The sequence below is a fragment of the Myodes glareolus genome, chromosome 26, assembly GCF_982192425.1.
Source record: "Myodes glareolus chromosome 26, mMyoGla1.1, whole genome shotgun sequence".
NCBI classification, from domain to species: Eukaryota; Metazoa; Chordata; class Mammalia; order Rodentia; family Cricetidae; genus Myodes; species Myodes glareolus.
Genome location: NC_142051.1, coordinates 23,680,487 through 23,702,999, shown reverse-complemented (window position 1 = coordinate 23,702,999; position 22,513 = coordinate 23,680,487). Strand labels below are relative to the sequence as shown.

The window sequence follows — 22,513 nt, the reverse complement described above, 5'->3', positions numbered from 1 at the left end:
CTTTTCTTAAACAACCCAAGAACAACCTATCTGAGTCTGGCACTGCCCGTGGTGAGCTGCACTCTCCTTCATCAATTCACAATCGATGCCTCACCGTTATGGTAACAGACCACTCTGATGGAGGCATTTCCTCAGTTGGGATCCTTGTTTCCCAGATGGTTCTCATTGTGTCAAGTAGACAAAAACTAACCAGTATGGACATCATCACATTAACCATATTCTTGAAACCTAAATAAGCATTCGTCTATAAATGTGATGCAATTTAATCTTATTGATCCATACAGTGTTTGTTTCTTTAAGTCATGTTTATGCTTTTTTATTTCAAAAAAACTTCCAACTTCTCTTTCGGTCAAATGGAACTAAAAATGGCAGGCAACTAGTTAAACATAACCTAAAGTAGATCTACACAATGACAGCACCAGCTGACATAGCAGTGTGGATGGGGGAATTCTCCTCAGTTCCTACCCCTAGATGAATAACCATAGGCAATTAATAGTTGTTAAGAATCAATTTGTCTTCAGCCCCTGATAGGCTGTCTAATTCCATGTGCTTGGCCATAAATGCATATATATGAGTAATATTAAATAGTCTCAGCAGGTTGTATTTATGCAAAAATATGCAGTAATAATAATTATAGAAGAAGTCTTAACTTTGAGAGGGAATGGGGAAAACGGCAGCAGTTGGAGGGGGAAGGGCAGGGCAAATGATAGAATGCTCACATGTAATATTCTCAGAAAGAAAATAGTAAATTAAAAAACATTTGAAATTTTCAAAGAACTAATAGGAATACTATTTTTAACATTTTTACTTATTTAAGGTAAACAAAGATTTTAAATAAAACACCTTGATCATTCTGACTCAAACATAATTAAAATTACGTTAGGTGTGTAATGTAACTTTGTGAGAACGGAAGTGAAGAAGATTCCAGACACCATAAGCAAGGAGAGAACTAACGCGCAAACTCTGAAGTAGAGGAGGGGGTGTTGATCCTAGTTGCCTTAGATCTTAGATTTCACTCTTGTGAGAATGGGAAAACCCTTATAAAAACCAGAACGTGGAAGAGCCAGGCTGGAGAGATGGCTCTGCCATTAACGGTTAGGCTCCCCGCCAACACAACAGGAGACTGGAAGAACCATAGGTGACTTCTCAGAGATGAGAAACCTCAATTGAAAAGGGGACTAGGGCAGGGGTCAGGTGTGTAAGGGTCTATGAGCTCGTATTCCCAGCCTTATAGGCCCTGAGCCCTGCTTCTATAACATGAGAGTGGGCTGTATGAAACAATAAATTTAACAGTTTTCAGTAAACTTCCTTTTTTTAAAAAAAAAAGAGTCAAAACAAAAACAAAACAAAACCAGGAGGTCTAAGAGTTGTGCTGGAAAAATAATTATAGGGCACATATAGAATTTCTCTTATATGGAACAGCAGACATCATAATTAGAAGTATTAGGAATCAAGAAGACGAACTAGCAACTGCCTACTGCATAGTGTACCTGTCTAACTACAGCTCAGTTGTATCACTTGGAGCATCATCTTCTTCCATATTCTTCACTGTTTAGATATGATATTTCCAGGATAAGAATATTTTCAAATTTTCCAACTATTTCTAATGCTTCTTTCAATATAAATAATCATACTCTAACTTTGTAATAAGTAACAGTTATTAGTGTTTTCCTCTGTGTATCTCTCTCCTCCTTTCACTCCTTCTTCTCTCTCTCTCCCTCTTCTAACTCCACAAATTTAAATGAAGAGTCTCTTACAAACACTATAGTACTCAATCCTTATGTTATTAGTTCTTTTATCCAACATATATCTAGTTGAAACCTAACTCTATATTCATTTATGTTCAATACTTATACACTATAAGAATACTTCAACTAATTTACATACAATATTGACATCTCTTTTATAAAGTCAAAAGTGGCCATTGTGAATACAACCCTATCAAAAGAGTTACCTGGTCATCTGCCTGTGCTGTCATACTCACCACAGAAGGAGATCTGCGATCTGAAATCAATGGGCACACCACGCTGGGCACATAGGTAGGCATAGTGGGCAAGAGCGTTGCACAGGCAGGAGCTTCCACACTTGCACGCGTCATGGCGGCACAGCTGATAGTACAGCCCTGGACTCACGTAGACGTGGCAAGGAGCAAAAAGCTCCTGGTGGATGACATCACAGTGGGCTGCGTACCCAACTAACAGAACAAGAAGCCATGAATCTTTTGTAAACGAGGCCAGGTATTACCCTAAGAATGGGGTACCAAACCTAATCAAGTATAACCTTTCCTAGAATTGTATTGCTACTTTAAACGAGAGTCAATATGTTGAGCAACCTAGGTAACAGCACTGAAAACACATTCAATTGTCTTTTAGCCAAAAATACAGTGTTCCTGAATAGCTTGAGAAACAGGAAAGGCTGACAGAAGTGGTAGCCTCAGTCAACCCCAGCCTGAAGATCGCCTCAGGAAACCTGTTGTGAGGACAGGGCAATTATTACTTCCTGGCCTCTGTGCACGAGAAAAGTGGTTCCCGATAACGGATAGGCTGATAAGTCTGAAAACACATTACTCCAGGTCTAGCAATCATTGCATTCCAATGGAGTCTCAGGGGTGAAAGACAATGGGGCAGATGTCACAGTCATTCGATTCAACATCTACACAATGCAGTGGCCAATATCTAGCAAACATGAATAGTTCACTCTTGTTTGGATAATAAATCTATGTGTGAAAGAATGGGTGAACAATGGACAGAAATTAGGAGTTGAAATATATTTTGAAGTCTCGGAGACACAACAGTCATTATAGTATTTGAAGCAAGTTTGTACAATCGCAACTTCAAATCAGTCCTTGACCGAATACATTCCAGTGTAGGACTAGCAAAACAAGTTTGACCAGATCAGGGAGCTGAGATCTTCCAGAAAAAGGAGAAAGGTGAGGTATGTGGTTCCTTGATGTAAGTGTACCTTACATGCATTGGTTTCCTCATAGATAAAAACCAGTCAGTCTTTGTATTGTCATTGTGACTGAGAGGCAGATGGACATCAGATATTTTACTTTCAAGGAACAATACTGAATTCATTTTGTTGAGGACACCGAGCATATTTAATTACAATATGACATATTTTCACTAATTCTTCAAGAATTTAATACAATGCATTTTTATCATATTCACCACCCGACTCTTCCTCCAACTCCTCCCAGATCTGACATATTTATTAATAATAAAAATTCTAGTAGTTACCTAAACACTATTTTGCATTAAATATGCATGCATATGCAAAACAAATGACTCTACACAGTTGGGAGACATAATCCTAACCCCAAGAATCCTGAAAGAGTAAACTAATGCACTGATGAGGCCATTCCTTTGTGTTCTAAGAAATTGTAGATCAAATCATGCTGCTGTTGTTTAAGAGGTAACTCAAGAAGATCCTTGTGAGAAAATATCAAGAATTTGGTTCAAAGTTACTGTCTTTTAATCGTTTTTCCCTTCTTCTTGGGTCTTTCTTAATTTGCGTGTTTGGGGTTTTCAAGAAATCATAGTTCACAGCAAAGGCAAAAGAGAAAATCTCTAAAGCATACACCACAGAAGGCATCAAGTGTGAAAGCAAAGCAATAAAAAAATATGGTAAAACGGAAATAGTGGAGGCTGATAAAGACCACAGACAGAAGGCACAGTTTTGCAAGAATTCCATGAAACCTTTACAGGGCAACTTATAAATAATGAAGTCACAGCAACAACAAGAAGGAAATTGTCAATGTTAGAAACAAGATATTAAAAACCAATTGAGATTAGTTGAAGAAGTGAACTCATTTTTAAAGTATCAGGATGGAATGGAGGAAAAATGGAAATGGGACGTCAAAGTAATAAATGATACAGGCCAAGATTCCAGTACTCTTCAGATTAATCTTCAGATTTAATCTTCAGATTAAAGAGAGAGATTGACAATCCTCCTCATCAAGTTAAAAACATCTAATTTCTTTTTTTAAGTATTGGAAGTAAGATTATCTGTTCTTCCCAGCACATCCAAACTAAATTATGGACTCCCTGCTCATAAAGCTATAATGGATGCTGTGCATAGAAGTAAATAGGAGATGTACTTGAGTTATCACACTATGAAATTGAAACTGAGCATCCCAAAAGTCTGACAGCAGTAGTAGGATGCTTCCAGCATCCAAAACCCCAAAACACAGACTGTGTTTAAGAAGAAGAAAAATTATAAATACCCATGATCTGTAAGTTTTTAAATGCAAAGTAATGGGGTGTTTTCTGTTCTTTTAAATATCCTTAATTGCATTTAACAGGCATGGATGTAGGCATACGACTGAACAAAAACACATAAGGAATGGCAGTGCTCTTACATAATGAATAAATCATAATTTCAAATCATAGCATAATGTTCCAAAATTGGAGTAACATACTGAGCATCTCCCCCTAAGTCTACATGCAAAAAGGAAGACTTACTGTTCTGTTGGTTGATGTTACAGGGGTCCACCATCGGGACGTGGACAGGAGCAAAACAAGTGGAGGAAACTCTCCATGCATGTGCATGAAGCTGTGGGGTTCCTTCTATCATGCCCGACGGAGAGCTGGAAAGTCAAGAAACTGTTCATCATCGTCTCTCTCCTTCACCTTATTCATGCATAGCCTTCAAATATTCCAATAACTAAACGTTCCTTTTCTTAATGTTCAAATAAATCTTAGAACCTCACGTTGGCTAGCAATTTCTAAGAAACATAAACATTTCAGTTTCCCGTAACTGAGATTTTTCAAGGTGGGAAATTATGGACATATGTAATGTGATTGAATCTTCATTTGTGCTTTGTGATGAAATCTTCCTTATGCCCACTTTATAAAAGAAGCAAGAAAGTATCTCAGAGAAATGTTGACCAGTTTCATTAAGCTGGTATCCAAGAAAACAAAAGATCAGCCCTGGCTCCCACAGTACCCACATCACCAAAAACTCAGTCTGAGTGTGGATTAGGGTAAGTGTGGGAATGTAGAAGTGCAAAGTTCCTATGGTCTATTCAAGCTAATGGCAAATAGCATAAGGTAAAATGGCCTATACTCTCGACTCATTATATCAATTTATATTGTAAGGCCTGAAATACTGAGCAAAATCAATACCATTAAAATTGGTGTAAAAATTGATAGACTGTCACCCTTCCTTCAAATTTCCTCACGTCTTCAGTTTCCTCTGCAGACCAAAACAGAAGAGAAACAATCACCCTTTTAAAGTGAGACTACAATGTCAAGGAACCAAATATGAAATTCCACCTTCAGGGGCCCTCAAAACTCATTAATTCAACAGCCAACATTGGCTAAGTGATTCCCTATCAGTCCAGGCCCTGTGAAGTCTACTTATATGGGTCACGAAGGCAAATCCAGTCTCCTGGAGGATATCTAGGCCTGTACTCCCAGCCACAATGTGTCTGAGCAGAAGTCCAGGCTTGACTTCCGCTCTCATAGCACGCTAAAAGGTCAGTGCTTCGGTCACCAGCTAACTGAGACCAGTTCTTCAACGACACAGAAAGGAGAGAAAGAAAACGATGCACAAGACATTGGGTGACATTTCCCCTCATCCCCTGCATCCTCTCCTTCCTTTTCCTACTTTCCAACAAGCCCCCAGGATGCTAAAGAACTATAAGAAGCCTAAAATAAAAGTCTCTATTTGTTCAGATGAAGGTATTAAAATTCAGGAAACTGCCTGAGTTCTATTAATGTCCCTCCTTGCCTTTCTTCTCCCTGCCTCCTCCCAGGGAAAGCAAAATATGTCAGGGTTCCCAGGAGGAGCTACCCGGAGCCTGGCTCTCTTATTTCACTTGGTTGACTTAAAACAATAAATTGGTTAAAGATAGGAACCAGAATGTAGGCCTGTTTATTTATTGTATTTCACTTTATAAAATGGCCTTTCAGCTCATCATACTTGACTGACTCCAACAGGGTATGTAAAATAAATTCCCAATTAATATTTTTCCATTAAACTATGTTTGTAGATTCGCATTAACCTTTGTCAAGTAAAGAACTTTAACTACTTTAGCTGAAAAGCTAAACAATGTTCAAGAGTTATCTCTGACTGAAATATTATCCTGCATCCTTATCGCGCCTGAATGTTTATGCATGGAGGGGACTGGTGCCTCGGAGAGTGGCAGACAGATCTGCCATCTGTTAAACTCTGACTGCTAACCCATTCTGACAAACAAGGCCAAGAAAGAGGCTTAATGTCTTTTCTGGACATGTGAGCCAAGCCTCCTAGCCTGGTTTCTGTTTTGAAAATGTGATAGAGACATTGTTATTTTAACTTCAAGTAAATAAAAAAAAATCTGAAAGTAAATAAAATACGTTAGAGATAATGTAAGATAAACTTTACTTTTAAAGCTTCTAATTAAAGGATCAGTTCTTGTTAGCTCATTACACATCCAATGAACTTCTTGATGCATGGTTAAAAGTTCTACTCAGTTCGGCTGTCTATCCAGGATGAGCAAGTTCTATGATTACAGTGACCAAGGGTAGTAGCCTCCAAATGCTCACAACCCATGCAGTTTGGTGCAAAAAACAATAAATGATATTCTCCTCACAGCTAATCCAGATTTGACTTCGGCTAGATATAAACTCAATTTTGCAAAGCAAATATTGTCTGCTTGGTTTGAATATTAAACCAGAGTTTATGATTAATATTACAAAGGGAAAAACCACAGAGGGAAAGATTATGTGTGGAGGTACTTGGGGGGAAAAGAGTCACATGTTATTTAGAGAACAGCTCTTCTATGACATATTCCCTGGATGCTCAGCCCACAGCGACCTCTATGCTTATACTCTATTTCTGATTATAACCACAAAGGGCAGCATTTATTATTTTGAAATTACCTCAATATACTATGTGTGTGCTATTAGCTTCTACCTCACCTGTCACTAAATAGTTCTTTGTTAGAATCTTTTATATGGATATTACAAGCCAACTTAAAATTGTCCGTATTTAGTATGTACAATACAATTCTTTAACGTTACACGTATCCACTCTGCAATGGTTGAGCCGAGCTAACGGACACAGATGACACCTCGTATTCTTGTCATTATTGCAAGAGGAAATTTGTCATTTAGCCTCTTACCAATGTTCAAGTATCTAACACATCGACGCTTGTTCCTATGCTGGATGGAAGATCTCTAGTCATCCACTGGTCAATAACTCCCTTCCGCTAGCTCTACCTTCAGCCCAGCTCTCAACCACTCCTGACAGCCATCAGGGTTGTTAGCTTTTAATTCCATGTTTCCTAATAGTTAAAATCCCTCCTTGATAGTGTAACATCAGTTTGCAGAGGATGAGTGCCCAGTCATTACTTAACTGGCTCCCAGTGGGTTTAGGACCAAAGGACCAGTACTCCCAACATGACCCTGAACTAAGAACTGTTGGTTCGAACAGGTGTTGCCAAAGCACATTCTCATATCAAGGAGACAGATGTAATTTATTGCAATGCAACAGCAACTTTCAGAAAAATCCAACGAACTTAGACACCCAAATTTGTCTCATAACTAACAGGAGTGCCAAACAAAACTAGCACTTACTGTAAATAATAATTAATACAGATAACATTAGGATTTTCTAAAAGGTTGCAAGGTTCTAAAAGCAGATGCCTGAACTTGCTATGTAGCCGAGGAGAGCGCAGGCGGCAGCAGTGTGCCACATCCTGACTCCCATTGCATGAAGTCAAGTCAAGCATCACTCCAGAATGTGGGCTAGCTAGTTCATGGTTTGTTAAAGTGTGGTCAGGACACATATGGAGTCGTGCAAATGAAAGGTGGTCATTACAAGTTTGGCAGCAATCAAAGGTTTCTGAAAAAGCAACCGCCCAAACTAAATTCCAAGACAAATGAGGTCACACATGGAACAGGTGCCTATAATACTAATGCTCGGGAGGTGGAAGCAAACAGACCAGGGAGTCAAGGCCAACTTCGGCTTACACTGTAGGTTTCAATCCAGAATATTGTATGCCGTGAATTGTGGTGTTTAAGCCGCACAAAGACGTTGACTCTTACGCAAACATACAGCTTTGTTTCAGAAAGCGTATTTTTCATGTTTTCTACCATCATTCCTCCCTCATGTAAAGATCAAATTAATGTATCTTTGGACTGTATTGATAGAACACTTGATTTTTGAGCATTTTACTTGCTGATTTGAGTCTTGCTTTGAAAGTCACCAAATTTTGGCTTGAGGTTAGGACAAATTTTTCAAGAACATCTGAAATGACTTTAAACGCGGCTCTACCGTTTTTTCCTACATTTTTTATGTGAAACAGCATTCTCAGTATTGATGATTATAAAACCAAAATATTAGGTGAATCGGGCTGTACGTCCTGCAGTAGGGCATATTCAATTCATGTGTAAAAACACAGTCGTCTTCTCACTATGCAAGTTTACTTTCATCTTAAATGGTAAAATTATATTATAGCAAAGGATTGTTTAAAATAATTTTTCTTATAGCTTATTATCACTATATGTTTCATATATATATTTCAATTTTATGTAGAATTGCATAAAAGTTCATGGATAAAAGGGGTCTTAAGTGGGAAAACTTTTAAGAAATCCTAAGTGACCTTGAATGACTTTTTTGTCCCTTGGGGGTCTTAGTTTCTTCTCTAATTACTGAGACAAGAACACTAATTGGGGGGTGGCTATACAAGTTAAATATGATGGTATATGTGAAGTGCTTCGCCAGCGATTGCTGACCTCCTGTTCATTATGTAAACATTTTTTAATGAATCGCCCTCCTCTAAACTGACAGTCATTACACTCAATGAGCTGTACATAAATCACACTTACAGAAAGTCATCTCTGATGTTGCCATTAAAGGTGCCACACAGCCCTAATGTCCTTCTTTTCCATGCACCGGAGAGCTGTATGTAAATTCTTTCTCCATCAATAGCAAACAAGATCTTTAAGCCAAAGGTGGTTCTCAGAAGAATGAATAAGGATGACAGAGTTTGGATTTCCACAATGCCTGGAGGGAAAATAACATATATAAATGAGTCTTGTCGCACAGAGACAGTGTTCTGAAAGGACCGAGGATGACACTAGGCCTGTCCCTCTAGGACACCTGCAAGTGTGTAGGCAGCTGGCAGGACTTGTCCGTGCTCCAGGGATGAATCTTTCCTAATGGCTTCTTGTTTTCTCTTGTTTCCTTCCCTCTCTCTCACTTTCACAGTCTTTGGCAGCATTCCATGTGAACTGCTATCAACACGTAATTCCCATTGTCAAACATCTCAAAGTGGGTATCTTAGACATTTGCATTCTAATCATCGTTCTCAGAGTGTGCGTGCTGGCATGTGTGGTGTACATGTATATGTATGTGTGCAGTGGGAATGAATAGTGTAGCAGAGATGTGGTGTTTGATTATATGGGGTGTGTTTGGGGTGGAGGTGTGGTGTGTGACCTGCGTATGTGTATATTTGTGTGTATATGTCATTTATGTATGTTTATGGGGGACGAAGTGTGTGTGCATGTATGTATGTATATGATGTGGTGTAGCAGGGCATGTTATCCTAAAGGGGCCATGATCCATTAGGAAGTATCAATTTCCTTAAAACTATTCCATATTTTCGTGAATGCCAACAAAAAGAAATAGAAAGTATAGCTCTTGGTAATCACTATTTTATGAGACACAACACAGACAAGCTCATGCTCAAAACTAAAGGAGTGACTTTCTCACCAAAAGTTCTTCTTTACTCTTATATCAATTTTTTTTTAGATTTTAAATTTCGCAATTTGGTCCCTAAAGCCATAGACCTGAAAAATCTTTGACCACTGCATTTTCCTCATTGCCCTCCCCAAACATCGCCAATGAATCCAGCAGTAAGTGCCGGCCACTTGTGTTCTGACAGACCCTCATCAGTCTGTGTTCCCCCTGCCTCCACTCTCTCTGCCTTGGAGCAGCTCCTCCTTGGCTCTGCCATGCCTCACTAGCCAGCGTGCTGCATGTTGTATGGCTGATATCTATCATCTCAAAATCACTCCCACAGTGCGGTCCTCATAGTCACAAATAAAAAGGGAAAATGAAAGAAAGAAACAAATTACAACTCCTTAAGACTCACTGTTTATTTGGCTAACGTGTATGAGATTGCCATTTCATAAAATGATAACTATTTTATATTCATTTCTATATGAATTTTCTTAACATGAGACCTGAACGACACTGACATGTAACACAAGCTGGAACGTTGCTGAGAGTTCTCACTGGGAGAGCAAAAGAATATCCTTAATATCTATGCTGCAATGTAGACATCAACAAGGTCCATCTCAGGAAACTACCACATACAAGGCCCTCGACATACTGTTCATACCCCACCTGCTTTCCTGATGTCAGCTCTGGATAGTCTCCGTTGCCCTATCAAGGATGTAGCAATGTCAGTCCGGTTATACAATCCCCCTAATAAGTTTCACACACTTATCCCTCACTTCCCTCCATAGCTCTATCTCAGCTCTTTCATCCTAAGAATTTCTCAGCTTCAAATCTTCTCTTGACCCAGAAAGCCCTTTGCCCAGTGTTGGATGGGCTACTCCTCATTCGAACCCGGAAAATCCTACACAAATCTTTGAGTCTATCTCATTTTATTTCGAGAATCTGATTGCTTGTGCAAATCCTAGGCCTCTATCTCCCTTTATATTGAGATTCTGTTTGCTTGTACAAACTCTAGGCCACTTGAGAAAAATAGTAAATATGATGGCCTCCAGTATTTTTGGTAGAACGACACCAGTACCCAGTAGATGTTTTGTCATCGAACAGGAAGAAAATGGGCCATTTAGATTGTGCTTGCTATCAATGCTAATGCATGCACAGCGTTGCTTCTTACCATTCAGAGTGAAGCCATGGTTGGGACTGGTGAGGATCTGGCCTCCCCTACTGAGTGTCACTTGTTTGTTGAAATCATCCTCCAGGATTAGAGTTATGGACTGAAGGCAGACCAAACCCAAGTTCTGCATAAAAGTCAAAGTATTGGTGATAGAAAAGAAGAAACAGAGGCAGGAGGGTGGGAGAAGGAAGGGAGAGAAAGGAGAAGACAGAAAAAGAGTATGTATAAATAATTTCTCGTACATAATAGAGACGATGTTGATGATAGATATAATGAAACAACTGATACATAATCCATTTCATATAATCCCACCCATCACAATGTATGGCTTACTATGATATATCAAATATGATACAGATTGCAGAAACTGTTTAATAGCAACATTTTCAGTCAAGTATCAGCAATTGTTTTCTAAGATACATGGCTCATCACTTAGCGAGTACAACTGACAAACTTGTCAAGAAAGACAATTGCATTGTACAACCAAGCAATTTAGGACTCATTCTAAAGCTAATTCAAACACTAATAAATTTCAATGAAAGAATCAAGTTGGAGCCAGGCACGCCGGCTCACATGAATATTCCCAGCATTCCAGATGCTGAGGAAGAAAGAGTGTTAAAAATCTGAGGTTAGACTGTGCTACATAGCAAGAGTCAATCTCAAAAACAAACTATGGAGATGGGAGCAAAGAACTTAGTGTATAATGTTTGTTGAAAATGGCCTTTTATTGGAATTATTTTTTTATTTATTTTTCTTTTACATATTACATCCCAACTGCAACTTCTCTTTCCTCATTCCACCCACCTCTCCTCCCCCTACCCCCAATCAATTCCTCTCTTTCCTTTCAGAAAAAGGCAGGCCTCTCATGGCTATCAGCCAGCTATGACATATCAAGTTTCCATAAGACTAGGCACCTCCCCTCATATGAAGGCTGGATGAAGTAATGTAATAGGAAAAGAAAGATCCAAAATATCAGACAAAAGAGTCAAAGACAGCCCCTCTTCTACTGTTAGGAGTTTAACAAGAACACCAAGCCACACAACAATAACATATGTGCAGAGGTTCTTAGTGAAATCCATGCAGGCTCCCTGATTGTTGGTTCAGTTTATGTAGACTCCAGGTTAGTTGTTTCTGTGAGTTTTCTTGTGATGTCCCTGACCCCTCTGGCTCCTACAATCCTTTCTCCACCCCCATTCTTCTGTAGAATTACCCGACCTGATTATTAAAGGTTTGGCTTGGGTAAACTTTTGAGATTATTTTTCCTTTTGTAACAAATTACTGATTTTCTATTTAAAGAAAAGATCCAACATCAATATTATAAAAAGTCAAAAAATTATATGTTGTATTATTACATATTATGTGTCCCTTTAGAATAATATGAAACCTACTGGATCCTATGCAAAAAATACCCTGTTACACAAATAGTTTGGCAATAAATTAAGGCTTAGTCCTATAGTGAAGTCATGCATTAGGTTTCAAAAAAAGAACATACATAAATAACTTGGAGTTATTTTTGTTTGCAAATATAAATAAATCTAAAGCCAAGGTTCTCGACATCATCAATATATGTCATGACTAACAGTGAGGATTATTCATTCTTTTGTGATATATTAGGAATAGTGACATATTAAAAATCAATACATTAAGACTATTTTGTTAATCAGTGTTGTCATTTAATCAGAGTGTGAAGTTGTAGTTTAAACTGTGATTATTCCCCTGCTTTCTGTTGGGCATTAGCACTTACCTGTTCACAGTGAGCTTTCTGTAAAGTAATTGTGAATTTATCTTTTCCAGTTCCTTTCACGAGGATGTACTGGCACAGGCCAATGAAAGAGTAATGGCGCCCATCAAAGGTGGTAAAATGAGAGTCGCCCACAACAGAGCACTGAACTATCCGAAATAAATAAGGAAGGAGAAGAACACAGAGAAAGGAAGGAGGAAAAAGTGTGTTAATTCCTGAACAGCAAGAGGACAACTTACGATAAACAAGCATACCTCAAAAGAAAATCTAAAGTGCAAATTTATTTACTGATCTGACAAATTAAGTTATTAAATTTCATTTAAAAATTATTAAATGATAGCTATTCCAAGTAGTTTTAGACATTATATTAACCCATTTTTACAAAATTTTACCAAAGTTGCCTACTCAATGGTACCATGTATTCAATTTCCCAATTATCCTCTATTAGCAAGTTTTATGTTATTACATGTTTTGATGTATATATGAGATGCATTCATGAAAGCCAGTGTTGTTTTCCCTTCCAAATTAAAAACTACTTTTTAAGATTTCAAGATTGTTTTTCAACATTTGAAGAAATTACCTGGACAGTCATGCTCAGTGCAGTTCCAAACTCCACCAACGCATACACTAAATAAAATCATAAAGATATTAGCCTGACACAGACATTATGCTGACATTTACCTCAGTATATCGATTAATAGGCAAAACATAATAGGTTCTCTATTATCTGACTAGTATTCTAAAAAGTTAGACTAATCATTATGAACTGGATGGTCCATAAATGGCTATCTATTATGTATCTATTTAATGTCACCAGCCGCAGACAAGAGGAAAGAGATGTCTTCTTGTGGAAGACACAGACTATAGCCTTCTTTCCACCTTGACAAAGTGAGAAGTTTTTGGAGAAAGAAAGGGTCTCTGATGACACCAGCGTCTGAAAACATGGTTAGTTATATGATGAAATGTCTTTGATGCATACTGACAGCAAAGAGAAAGGAACCATGGTCATGTAGCCTTATATATTTGCCTGGGAGTGTCCTTGAGGAATCTCATGCTTACCCTGAGCCTGAGCTAGGTTAATAAGAAATTGGAAATCTTACTGATCATGACCAAAAATTGGCAATAGACAGTCACTTTATAAATTATCCAGTATGTAAACCCAGGGGCAACACCTAGTTCTAAGAATAAAAGCATGTGCGAATTAATGCTTATGAATAACAAAATGGGATGGGTGGCATATGGGCAGAGGATTTTATGAAATTATAAAGGGAAATAATAAGAATACAAACACATAAAGATAGCGAACGTGTGCAGTTCAAGTAAAATACAAACTGCGTTTCAGAATTCACGGATGGAACCAGGTTGTTAAGGAGAATGGTACCTAGAAATTATTCTTTCCCCATGGACCACTTACCACTCGGTGCACTCTTGCTCAATTTTTGAACCAACTGAATAAGCTAACCCATGGAAACTACATGGGCAACTTTCCAAAGAAATGCAAGTCCCATTGTCCATTATGAGGCCTGTTTAAGACAAATAAATGTTATATTCTCAAAAAAAGAATAAGGGTTACATTCTTTGAAGATACAACAACTCAGTCATGTGTTGAGACCTTGCTTATAGTAGGTGCTAGAAACAAAAGCTCCTTGACTGTCAGGGAAGAGTCTAGCAACCTGGCTCTCAGTCATGTCTTCCTTATAAAGGTTTAGTTCAATGAAATTTCAACTTTGATTCCCTGTCCTTAACCATCAAAATCTCCATACTTACCAAAGAGAAGAAAGGAAGCTGAAAAGTGCTTCCTGGACTTTAAGGGAAGAGAAAGAAAGAAGTGAGAAAGTATATCCTTAGTTTATGTTCTGATCAGCCAAAGATAAAAGAGATTTACACTGTTATCATGCAAACACTAAAAAACAGTGCTTCTCACTGGTTCAGCGAAGTGCATTTGCTAACACTTTGGGACGGTAAATGAGGATGGAGCAAATTTTAAATCAGCTTTTCCATCCGCTGATCTTATTCATAGCAAGTTTCTACAGGAAAAAAGATTGGCCTACCATAGCACATGGATTTAAGCCCTGAAGCCACCGCATTATCTAGTGTTTGACTGTAAGCAAACACCTCAAGACCGCCACTGGCTCACCATACTGGCAAATCAAAAAAGGCACTGAGAAAATCACTTAACACCTTTATGTCTTTTCATTTTGAGACCTGGAGATGGACCAAGGTCTTTTGAATACTAAAGAAGTAATTTAGCCCTGGGCTACATGCCCAGTCTTCTTTTCCTAATTTGCCCTTTTTTTTAAGGGTAGGGAACATGTTGGACTGAGAATGTGGTTCCGTAAATAAAGTGCTTGCTGTGTATGTATAGGGTTTGAGTATCGATCTATAGGATGCAGAAAAGTCAGGCCTAGTGATGCTCTCATACAATCCCAGCCCTGGGTTATTGAACAGATGAATCCTTGAACTTGGTAGTCAGCCAGTCTAGCCAAAATGACAAGCTCCGCAGTTCAGAGAGACCCCTTCTCCAAAAACCGGTGGAGAGTAATAAAGACGCACACATAGCATCAGTCTCTGGCCTCCACGTGCAGATGCTTACACACATAATAACTAATTGCTCATTTGCACACTCAAAAAAAAGAGAGAGGAAGCTAGAAAACATCTTCGGCCCTCTCTATAGCTGTCTATCCATACAATAACTTTAAAGTTCACTTCTACTGTCTGTTGTCATTTTCGTTTCAAATATGAAAACTACACCAGGACTAAAATCTTATCATGGAAAACTGTGAAGACTCTTTCCTAAACTCACTTTCATAGTCCAGAAAATAAAATTATATACAGTATTATGATATAGTGAGAAAATACATTCATCACCTTGGGAATTAAAAAATACTAGTTTCCAAGTTTCTGAATTTTTTGCAAAGTAAAATACACACACACACACACACACACACACCCTTTTATTCAAGAAGAGGACACGTTCCTCTCAGTCACTTAAAGCATTGAATGCTACGAGGGTACAAAGTTGCGGTTGCTCTGATGTCCAGGAAATGGACAGCAAGACCAAGATATGATCTTCCCGTAACCGAGTACCACGATAGAGGAGTACAGGCAGGGTTTCTTCGCAAGGCGCTTACCGTCAGCACAATAGCAACCATCAAGGCAGTGAAGATTACTCCCGAGACACTGCTTCTCAAACGTGCAGCTAGGGGGGCAACAGCTGATACAGTCCCGATGGACAAAGCTGTCATCGCATTTATCAGCTGCAATGGGCACACAGTGGGTTACAAGTCATTTTTTTCCAAAAAGCAGGGTTGAGGAAATCGGTACATTTACAACTATGCCCGCCATCTTTTAAGGTTTTACAATGGGTTAGAGAAGTTAGGCAAGCTGAATTCTAGGATAAGGCTGAAACTTTTTGTCAAATACATGACTTGAAAACCACAAACGTACTGCATGCTGGGAAGTCGTCCCTCCAGTCTTGAATGGGAAAGCCAGCGTGAGAACACGCTCTCGCGTACTCGGTGGCTGCCCGACAGTAAGTTTCATCATCATCCGTTCTAAAAAAAAAAAAAAATTAAAAAAAAAAAAAGATAGAGAACTGAGCCAGGGACACTTGGAAATCTAGATAGAAATCCGCCTTGGGCCCCCTGAGTGTTAAAGGCAATGAGGGTTTGTATAATAATGACGCTAACATTAGTTAAGGTCAGGATGCATATCTTCCATGACGTACCTTGTAGGAGACAAGAACGGTCTAAAACACACATACAAGAGATCCTAGATGAATACACCCACCTAAATTTAATACAATGTATGTCAACACCTTTATCAAAGCCTTTCACTTTCCCTATGGGTCAAGTAAAATTATAATGAAAAGTATTCATATTTAAATTTTTAAATCTTCGCATGTGTTTTTACTTCCACACAGACTATTCCAGACATTTTAGAATTTAATAGTCATTAAATGTAGATAAAAATTAAGTGAAATTAAAACAGATAAAATTGTATTTCTACAAAAATATCAAGGATGAACATTTTTGGAAGCACCTCATTCTGAATTGCCCAATAGTCCGTGGCCCTCCTAAGGATTACACTCATACCATATCAGTTCTTGCCATAACAGTCCAAAATATTTTTCAAAGACTTAATAAATATTATTTAACTGAAGATTCAAAAGGAGATTTCTGAGCCCTTTCACCAAAGCTGGACATTTTTACAGCATTGCCACAAGTAAATTATCTCTAATTATTTTTCTTGCAATCACTTTAGAAGCTCTATAAACAATAATTTCTTATGGGATCTGCCAGTTCCCAGAGCAGATTAACTAGGCGCTTTCAAAATAAACAGGTTTCTAACAAGGTAGCAAGCTTGGTTTTCAATCCCGTCCATACTCAAAATTGGATAGTTAAGCATCTTAAAAGATAATGACCGTAAGAATGTTCCATTCTGTGACTCTTAACGTCTTCAGCCTTTGGTATAAAAGCCACCTTCTCAAATTGCCCTTATTCTGTGCTACTGTAATTGGAGCCAAGTAGCTTATCTAGTTCAATTAACTTAGCTTTAGAAGGCAAAAGAGAAACCTGTCCATATAACTACAGGGGATCAGAAAATCCTCAAAGAACAAAAACAGAAAAGTTTTCCTGAAAGGACGTGTAAATCAAAAATTGTTGCGTTTCTAGAAGAAGTTTACCTTGAAATCTCATGGTTTACCTTAAAAGGTGTGAGTGTTTCTTACAATTAATAGTACTTTTGAAAGTTAGCACAGAAAGTGATTTGGGGATTGCCAAATGATGCAATAAATATCAAAATATCTGTCATTTACTGAGAGTCTATGTTTCTCCAGGAAGGCATCATGCAAGGCACACAGTCTTATGGCACCGAACGAAATACATCAAACTGTTCAAGAAGGAATTAATTATCCTAACTTAGTGAAAGGAACTGAGCTGATTTTCCATTTGGAAGTTAACTTCAATGAGAAAAGCAAGCATTAAATAGTAGTTGTTTCTAATTCAATTGACTCTAACATGCCAAAAACTAAAAATCATTTCTTTGCTGCCAAGTTTTTCGAAGCAAACCCAGAAGGCGTAGTTAGAAGGATCGTATCGTTTCCCTCAAATTCTACATCTTCAGGGGAGCTTAATAGGCAGCCCTTGATTTCTCTGTGTCCATCAGAAGCAGGAGGCAAAGATGGGTGCCACCGTTGGGAAACCACTTCTCTACACCACTAGGATTCAACTTTCAGAGGAGAGACCATAGCAACATGGTTTCTGTGTTTCCATGTGTACCACATTGCTTAACTAGGAAGCACAAAAGATGGGCGTCAAGTCTATTTCAATGAGCCATCATTACTGAAGCAAGAAAAGAACGTGTGCCCATAGTCAATTCACCTTTTCGTCAAACAGAATCTTTCTGAATCTGTTCCACAGTCGAGGTAAAGAAAAGAATCATTTATTTCTTACCAACGAAAAGAAGGACAGTACGAAGAAGTACCCAGAAGGGAAAAAACAGAAGTGGAAACTTAGTCTGGGAGTTTTCCCTTCTGTTTTGGCAGTGTCCACGAAACGCAAACACAATGCTCTTTTTCCCATATGACATGCCTGTTCTTCCCCAATGCAGTCTTTTCACCTCAGACACATGCTTTAAGGTTCAGCTAATTTAAACCACAACAAGGTAATGTAGTTTAAATTAGCTACACCGGACCGCTCTGTTCCATTTGTACTAGAGAAAGAAAAATCAGAGATTCAAAACAAATAAAATAAAAAGTTGGGAGATTATATGATGTGGACATGGAAGAAGGATGCTTTTATCTCCAGTTCTCCCTTATTTTCATTATTAGAAACTTGCATATTTCCTGACTGTATGAATACAAGAGACATTACTGGCCTTCTGTACACCTAGGTATGGGGCATGTTTCTATATCCTAGTTCAAAAGACAAAGAATTAGGATTGGATATGAATATTCTAGGTTAAAAATACTATCCCTTAGTTTCCTTTCTCCCTTTCTGACAGTTAACATGAAGAATAAGAGGAGCCAGTTTAGGCCTTGAAGTTGAGAACAGAAACAAGGACACCCTGTATTAACAAGACTGCAAAGTCACTGTGAAGTTTATAGAAAAGAGCCATGATGTTAATCCAAGAGCAATTACTGGCTTGAACTTTTAAATGAAAGAAGTATAAACATTCTGTTTAAGTTTATCCACTGTTCCTTTGGCTATTGGAGCAGCCAAATTAATGAATACAGAGTGACCTTGAATATACCAAATGAGTCTTAATCTCAGCCTACAAAAAGAAATGGGTGTTAAAGATGCCTATGACAAAGCAACTTAGGAAAATTCGAAACAATGAACACAAACCACTGTGGGGAAAGAATAACAATTTTTAGTTCTATATAAATGAGAAAGAAGGGACAAGCCCACCTTTGCAAATCTTGAAAGGGAAAAGGTCAGTTTGAGAAAAAGAACAAAGACATAACAATTAGTGCTTATTTTTTAAAAAGAGAGGGATGAAACTTTTCCAAAATGCATAATAAGTTCATGGGCCATCAGTGGAGAGGAGAAGCTAACGGAGAACTTTGTGCTTGTTTAGGAACCCCTGGATTTGGAGACCACCTACACAAGTCAAGTCTTTGACTGCACTCTACTCAAAGGCAAACCAAAAGCCAATCAGTATATTTTAATATTTGGAAAACCTTAGCATATTCAATATACTGTTATAATAATTGATCTAAAGAAGAGTATTTACAAGTAACATAATTTCAATACTATTCTGACTTTTTTAAAATTGCATTTGATAAAAACAGAGATCTTAAAAAGCTACCAAAAATTCAAATGGCTTTACTCAACTAAAACCTAGTCAGCTGTTCTACAAAAACTTTCAAGTGCACAGCTTATATTTCTTGTGACTCATTTAATATTCATATATACAAAATCTCTAATGTACTCTTGAATCAAAGATGGCTAATCATATATACTTGATAATTTAAAATAAACAGAATTTAAAAATAGTTCAACAATAGGTAATTTATTTTAATTGCTAAGATAAACACATTGTGATCAATTTGTTGCCTAGACAACTTCTTATTCTGGATGTTGTTAACCTGGGATAACATCAATCAATCTGTGACTATGAATATACAAACATTGAAGGTGTGTTTCTAATCATCTCCAATTGAAATTCAGCATTTCTTTCAATTGTGCATAAAGGCATCAATCAAATCACAAAATGTCAGCAACATATGTGATTTTGTCAGCAACATGTCTCATTTATTTTTCATGTGTTCTAATTTCTCATTATAACTGTAGAAATTACAAATTATTGTTTGTACCCACGATGTCAAATTTCAGCTGTTATTAAATACCAATGTATTTTAAAGCACATACATGTATTAAATATTGACTTCTTTCACCTTTTCGATGGCTATTTCATTAGTTTCTTTCATAATTGTTTTATTTTGAGGATTTGAAACGTCACTGCATGGAAGTTTCTAGAGACACCTCTAGAATCTAAAGAATGGACAGTGACATAAAATGTTTAAAAGACACTAGATTCTGCTCCCGCTCTGAGCAACATATAGCTACCCATTAGACAGTCTGTTCCTAATAACTAGCTGGTAGTCCAGTTTGGGCTTTACACTTAGCCCTCCATGACTAGCTGCTGACATGGCTCCATCACAGAACTGCATCTGCTCCTGGGGTTTTATGTGTTTGTTTGCTTGTTTTGTATTTTGGGATTTTTGCCTAAAGAAATGTGCTCCAAATACCCATCGTTTCACTTACTTGCACAGATCATTAACACAGCTGGCAATATACAAGTATGGATCGATGTGCTCGTGGCAGCTCAGGAAAGGGAACTGCAACAATATCTGGCATTTGAAGAAGATTGCCTGTGGGGGGGAAATCCAGATGCCAATCATCAGAGCATCTTCACTGGTACACAAGAATTCCTGCCTTCTCTTGGTATTAATCTACTTGCCGACTCTGTTCTTACCAGGAAAGGGAAGATAATTCATGCTCATCAAATGTAATAAACAATTTTCAAACTATGTATTTTTTTAATTACTGCTTCGATGGATTCCATTATAGTCACTATTTCTGAAATTCATGTGAAACCATTCCATTTTGAAATTCCATGATCTGAATTCAATAATTTAATTATACTGCATTTGAGCTAAAATGCCTAATGCTATATACCCAAAAAAGATTTGGATTAAGACCAACATGCTCATTTTTTTTTTTGTATCAAACTTACCTCAAATGCTGGCATTCCACTGGAACATGGATTTGGAAAGTCTGAGGGAGTGGGTATACATTTAGGGGCATCTAGAGTTTGCACCAGCCAGCTATTTGCAAATGTAGCAATGTCTTCTGTGTAGTCCTCTATTGCAAACAAACATAAATGGTGTTGTTGTGTTAGATTATATCCGAGGCATTTTCACAAACCTTATTAAAATTGTTCTTCAAATATGAGGAAGAGGTCTCAGCCCATAAATGTTTACCACACAAGCATGGGAGCCTGAGTTTGATCACCAGAACCCGTGTAAACGTGTGGAGCAAAGCACAGTGGTGTACACTTGGAATTCTAACACTAGGAAGGCTGAGAAAAAGAGATCCCTATGGCACACTGGCCAGAAAGCTAAGAACACTTGTTGAGTTCCAAGACAATGGGAGACCATGTTCCAAAGGAGGTGCATGATGTTCCTGAGAATGAAACGTGATGCTGTCCTCTGGTCTCCACAGGTAAATGCATACATGTGCACACATACACATCTATCTGTGCATGAACATGCACACAAATGAACACATACACAAACACAGGCACACATATTTTTTAAAGTTTTCTTTCATTTTGAGAGTAAGCAACAGCAGTTTAAAATGTACTGAAACCATAAAAATGTTTCAGAAGACACCTCTATAGGCAATGAAAGACTAGAAAAGAACCCAAAGTAAATCATGCTAAGAAGTGAACCTATTTCATCTAAATATGATGAACAATAGCTTGAACAAGATTTAAATGGATTCCAGAATTAAAAAGTCTATCTGATCCCAGAATAATAAAAAGTTAAGATTTAGTAGTTCATATATGATCCAACAGACATTCAGCGATGCATAACCTGCAACAGATCAGGCTTAAGTGTGTCACCACTGGGCCTTTGAATAAGTTCAAGACAAGATATAGAAATTAATCCTGCTCTATATTCAGACAAAGGCTGAATCTCAAATCTCATGGGTTTGGCAGAAACAACTAAGACAGAAGAAATTCAGACTGGAGCTTTGGTTTTCTGCCATCCAGACTTGATGGTCACAGGTCAGTTGTGGGTGACAATAACTGTGCTAATTAATCCAAATCTCTAGTGAAATGTTGCCCCACTCTTTCTGACCAATTTAAGATAGGGAAGCTAATATCTATGGGTTACTAGAAAACTATGGTTAAATTCATTATTTACAGGAATTCTTGCGCCTTATATTACATTCCAAGCTTGCTTATAACCTAGAAGATTGCGCAGGGTGGGCACCAGCCATTCCCACCTCATGCCTCCTGACTCATCCTGCCGCTCTATCTCTTACGCAATCCTTTCCAACCACCTGGTTTGGGAGGCTGCTCATTCACAACTCAGGGCCCACGATTTCATGGGCCTCCTCCTCCTCCTCCTTCAAAACCTCTCCTCTTGGATCCTAAGCATGAAGACTTCCAACTCAGTTTTTCCTGGTTACAAGTGAGTTCAAGGTCCAGCTAGGTACTTTAATGAGAGTCGGTCTCAAAAGGAAAAGAAGGCCAAGAGTGGAGCATAGGGAGAGAACCCTTGTGTAGTGTGTACAAGGCCAGAAGTCCAATTCCTTCTATTGTAAAAGTGAACAAATTTTTAAAAGAAAAAAACATTCTTCCGTCAGTTTCCTCTCTTCATTTAGGGCTCATTGAATGTGACCCTCTGAAAACAA

General features: G+C 38.0%; 1 protein-coding gene across 1 annotated transcript in view; it reads right to left on the bottom strand.

Moving 5' to 3' along the window:
- The window catches only part of Otogl (otogelin like), a 117,044-nt gene that overhangs the window by 83,285 nt on the left and 11,246 nt on the right, over nucleotides 1–22,513 (bottom strand). Inside the window, exons 4-14 of the mRNA XM_085683473.2 lie at nucleotides 20,826–20,953; nucleotides 20,354–20,460; nucleotides 16,032–16,138; nucleotides 15,716–15,841; nucleotides 13,999–14,107; nucleotides 13,165–13,211; nucleotides 12,588–12,733; nucleotides 10,844–10,967; nucleotides 8,817–8,994; nucleotides 4,464–4,588; nucleotides 1,985–2,194 (exon numbers count right to left, since the gene is read on the bottom strand). Of these exons, the coding sequence (XP_085539599.2) occupies nucleotides 1,985–2,194; nucleotides 4,464–4,588; nucleotides 8,817–8,994; nucleotides 10,844–10,967; nucleotides 12,588–12,733; nucleotides 13,165–13,211; nucleotides 13,999–14,107; nucleotides 15,716–15,841; nucleotides 16,032–16,138; nucleotides 20,354–20,460; nucleotides 20,826–20,953 (1,407 nt within the window). The remainder of the gene's footprint in view (nucleotides 1–1,984; nucleotides 2,195–4,463; nucleotides 4,589–8,816; nucleotides 8,995–10,843; nucleotides 10,968–12,587; nucleotides 12,734–13,164; nucleotides 13,212–13,998; nucleotides 14,108–15,715; nucleotides 15,842–16,031; nucleotides 16,139–20,353; nucleotides 20,461–20,825; nucleotides 20,954–22,513) is intronic.